The sequence below is a fragment of the Amia ocellicauda genome, chromosome 3 (genome assembly GCF_036373705.1).
Source record: "Amia ocellicauda isolate fAmiCal2 chromosome 3, fAmiCal2.hap1, whole genome shotgun sequence".
NCBI lineage: Eukaryota > Metazoa > Chordata > Actinopteri > Amiiformes > Amiidae > Amia > Amia ocellicauda.
Window position 1 is genome coordinate 45,419,416 of NC_089852.1, and position 4,756 is coordinate 45,424,171.

The window sequence follows — 4,756 nt, forward strand, 5'->3', positions numbered from 1 at the left end:
GTGAATGTTTCAATCTTTGGAATTGGAACTGAATTGGAATTGGAACATTTTAAGCTGGAATTTAATTTGTAATTGTCAATATCTCATACTTCAGAATTTGAATTGGAAATGCTTTTCATGTGCCTTTTTTTAATCATTTTACCATTTTACCATTTTTAATCCATTATGAATCCTCTATAATGATGTATTATCTGTTCTTGAACATTCATCACATTTTTCAATGATTTAGATAATAAAATGTTTACAACACAATATTTTATTATTAAAATTACAGGCAAATGCTTCTCAGTAGCTTCTCAGGTCAATTTGTCCTGGCCTCCTAGCAAGTGAGGAATTCCTATTATCTTAATCTCAGCCAATGAGTTCCTCATCCACCTAATACAGACTCATACAAGACAGTGTCCTAGTCCTGCCTTGTTGGGAAGGATATATCACACGAACCATCTCAATTACCCACTGTTCTAAAACGTACTATATAAGGACCTACCTTGCTCTCCTTGTTTGTTGGGTAGAAGGACTGTGGTGGTTTTGACTGTGTTAACATATTTATTTTTGTAAGGATTGCTTGTGTATTTCACTTGGACTGTTACTGAGAACACTGATTTTGTGATTTAACCTGGACTGGCTGAGGACCCACTGCCTACTGATTTGGACAAACACTTTCACAATGTCAGAGAAGCCTCTGGTGTTTGATCACTTTGAAAACTTAAGTGATGGTAACAAACAAGGACACTGTTAAGGATTATGGAATTGGTGTGGGAGAAATATCGAATTGGAATTGAGTTTACAGAATGGATACAAATTTGGATTGAAAAGGAATGTAGGAAAGTGTTTTGGATAATGAATTGATTTGATGGAATTTAAAGGGATAAAGAATTTAATTGGAATTTAATTAGTGGAATTGACCCCAACCCTGGTGGGTGCAGTTAAATAGATTAAAATGTAACTATTTACATACATCTGCTGGATCTTATGTTCTTGTATTTGATATTTAAGTACAGGTATTTATTCATTTACTACAGCTGTGATTAATGTGTTTCTTTTGTAAAGCTTTCTAATTGCCCCTATAATCTCCTCTGTTTTTAATGTATAAATGATAGGGTTCAGCATTGGAGGAATGGTGGAAGACAAGGATGTACATATTATCCTGGTATTTGGATGAATAACAGACAGAAATGCAGCAATGTATGTGATGAAAAATGGCACATAATACACTATTACTAACATAAGATGGGATGTGCAGGTTTTCATTGCTTTTAACCGTTCCTCACCTGATGCTATTTTTAACAGTGCAGATATTATACACACATAAGACAGCACAATCAGAATGAAAGGTATAAAGTTAAATACTGCTATACAGATTCTTGCATAAATGTAATTTGGGAAATTGTCATTACAGGCCATTCGATACATAGGCCCATGATCACAGAAATAGCTCTCTATGACAATGGATCTGCAATATGATAGTCTGGTGATTAAAAGTACAAGTGTTAAGTGTAGGGTTGCTGTGAAAACCCAGACACATGCTATAATCACAAGCATTGAAGTATTTGTCATAATGGTGTGATATCTTAGTGGAAAGCATATAGCAACAAACCTGTCATAGGCTAGTACAACAAGAGTGAGTGACTGCATGGCAGTAAAGAAATGCACAAAGAACATGTTGGCCAAGCAGGCTTCATATATGATGAACTGAGAATCAAAGAGAAAGGTGTTAATTAACTTAGGAATAAGAGCTGTGCTTTCACAGATGTCAATTACAGCTAAATTGAAAACAGCACTGTACTTAGGCGTGTAAAGACTTTTTTCTGTGTATATAATGAATATGATGAGAACATTTGCAAACACAGTCACAGCATAAACAAAGCACAGGAAAATGTAATAGTACTTCACATGTGGGATGTTGGAAAAGCCGTTGATGTAAAAGAACTGAGGCCGAACAAATGCAGCATTGGGAGAAACTGTTGAATTCAAGGAGCTCATGGCAGACTGTGTTGGTGTTTCTTTGACCTGCAATCAAAAAAGTTATTAACAGATTATAAATGTAAACTGAATTAAAAAATGAATAAAAAAAACAAAACATTTTTATCAGTAGTAAGATTACATGGCAAATGTTTGCTTTATTGCAATCTACATTTAATGATTAATAATGATTAATAATATATATATATATATATATATATATATATATATATATATATATATATATATATATATATACAGCTCTTGAAAAAATTATGAGACCACTTAACATTGATTTCTGAACTTGGAGTGGTCTCAATTTTTTTCAGAGATGTATATATATATATATATATATATATATATATATAAAATAATGTAATATATATGTGTTAGTGCTGGCTGATTATATTTTTAAATTGCAATTAATCTCACATTTTTACTATTTAATCGCGATTGATCTAATTTTTAATCACTTGTTAACATTATATAAAACATACATGTAAGTGCAATTCTACCAGAATATGTGTACATAAATCCTAAGGAAATGCTTAGGATTCAGCACAAAATTTTAAATAATTGAATAAATAAATAAATGACTGTCACAAGAGATTACCATATTCTCAAGAGTTTCCTGCTTCATTATAAATGTACAGGGAGGTTGCATTTTTCAGAACAACATGGTAAAAAAAAAAATGAGACATTCACTTCATGGTCAAGTATTTTTAACGTGAATGATGACATTTGTTTGTTATTTATTTATTACATACATTATATAAAAGGCTAATACAGTAACACAGCCAGGAATCTGCGGAGGGGGGTAAAATGAGGGAAAAAAGGAATTAGGAATTAATGGTAGAGGGTCTAGGTGGCTTCCCCCTTAAAATAAATGAAAATTGGATACCTGAAATTTGCGATTCTGAGTCATTTCAAAGTAAAAAAACTTACCTCAAAATCTGCATGAAGTCCATGAAATCAGGCAGATTTTCACTCAAACATATTTTTGCTTCACAACCACACATCACAATGGGACACATGCGGTGAAAAAAAATCACATATCAAGCGACATTATGCAGGCAAACTAGACGTGGTTTCTGGTGTTTGTCAATCACTGAGATCTATTTTGGTGGAGCTCTGTAATTGAAACGAGTGAGGATACACAATTTTGATTATTAGTGTGCCTGGTAGAAATATGCGTCTTCACTGGAAATAAGCTGTTTCCACCACTGATGTAGGAGTTTCTAAGTGAATACAAGTCTCCTGTTGTTACGCCCAAATTAATCAGTAACATCTCTATAAACATCTCCATTATGTATGTACAGGTGCGCTAGCCCATAAAGTCTTTCTTCTGTCATAGTGGAGTGCAAGTATGTTTTGAGTGGTTTTAGTGCACTGAATGATCACTCCCCTTTTGCTATCGTGACTGGTATAGTATATGAGCATGTTACAAACTACATAACCCTCAGAAAACATCAGTTCAGCATTAAACTTTGTGCCTGTTTGGTGCAGTGGACATAACACTCTACTGTAGCACTCTGAGGTGTGTGCTTCTAATCCCAAGTGGGTAGCTCTGACCTACAAAATAATAGTTTTTATTCAAAATTATACTAAATATGACACTGGGTTTCATTCACTTATTTACCATTATTTATCTTTCACTGGCTTCCACTGGAATGCACCTTCTTTTATAACATGTGTAGCATTATGTTGGGTGTATTTTGATAAGAGCATTTTAGCTCTGAGCTGAAGTACTGATCTAAAGAAGACCTCTCCCCCCCAGAAGTTATCAGATTTCCTTAACTCATCAGCTTAGAACTGGTTTACATCAAAGTGACAGTTTTGGGGAGGATGGCACCGAGAATAGGCCAAATAGTTTGGAATCCTGCTATGAGATGTCTGGGGAAGGGGGCCTGTAGGTAATAAAAAACTCTTTGAAGTGGACGAGAGCCGAAATCCCGACATAGAGCTACGAACCCGGGCCAACCGGCATTTCCAAAAGATGGCATGGATTGACATCAGTCATAAATCAAGCCCCCCTCCAATAGGACACTGGGGGCTGAAACCGAAATCCAATCTCAAAAATTCAAGAACCAATCACCTATTGATCTGACAGACTATAAAGAACACGGCCTCTTTCTCTCTCTCTCTCACCTGAACCTGCCACAGCTGCCACAGCTCAACCTGTAGCTCTGTAGCCCGAACCAGAACCAGAAACCAACCAAGTCTTTGCCGGCAACAGAAGAGTTAAACTGGGAGAAGGAGATTAAGCCGTACGAAGAATTCTTATAAAGGACTTTATTAAATAAAGAACTTTACAGACTGCGCTGCCCGCCTGTGCCCACCTGATCAGTGGAGTTTTACAGCTGGACAATTGACTAAGTCGACTGTATACGAAAGTGTTCAGTCATTTAAATAGCTATTGAGTCTTAAGAAACTCGACCCTTGGAACGAACAGGGCCCTGCTTTACTCAAAGACTTCATCTTCAAGTAACTACGGTGGAACCCTGCTTACAAAGAAGATTTTGTGCACAACCTTGGAGTCTTCAAACCAGTGGAAAATCTGTTTGGAAAAGACTCTACATTCGCAAAACCCCAACTTCCAGGTGCAACGACTGAGTGGAAGTTCTTGGACAAAGCCGAACCGGACTGCCTTTGTTCCAACCACACGGACCTCGTGCCGTGTGCTGTTATCTGAGCCCGAAGACAGAGAGGCCTCTCTGCGACGAAGTTCAGATAAGTTTAACAGTTTGGAGTTCATCATTCATGACATTTGAGAAATCAATTAGAAATGTTAATA

The 4,756-nt window shown here is 36.0% G+C and overlaps 1 protein-coding gene across 1 annotated transcript; it reads right to left on the bottom strand.

Moving 5' to 3' along the window:
- Nucleotides 1–1,005: 1,005 nt before the first annotated feature.
- On the bottom strand, nucleotides 1,006–2,004 carry LOC136746862 (olfactory receptor 51E2-like). The gene has a single exon (XM_066699696.1). The coding sequence runs from the start codon at nucleotides 1,981–1,983 to the stop codon at nucleotides 1,006–1,008; it is 978 nt and encodes a 325-aa protein (XP_066555793.1). The 5' UTR covers nucleotides 1,984–2,004.
- Between the last annotated feature and the right edge of the window lie 2,752 nt (nucleotides 2,005–4,756).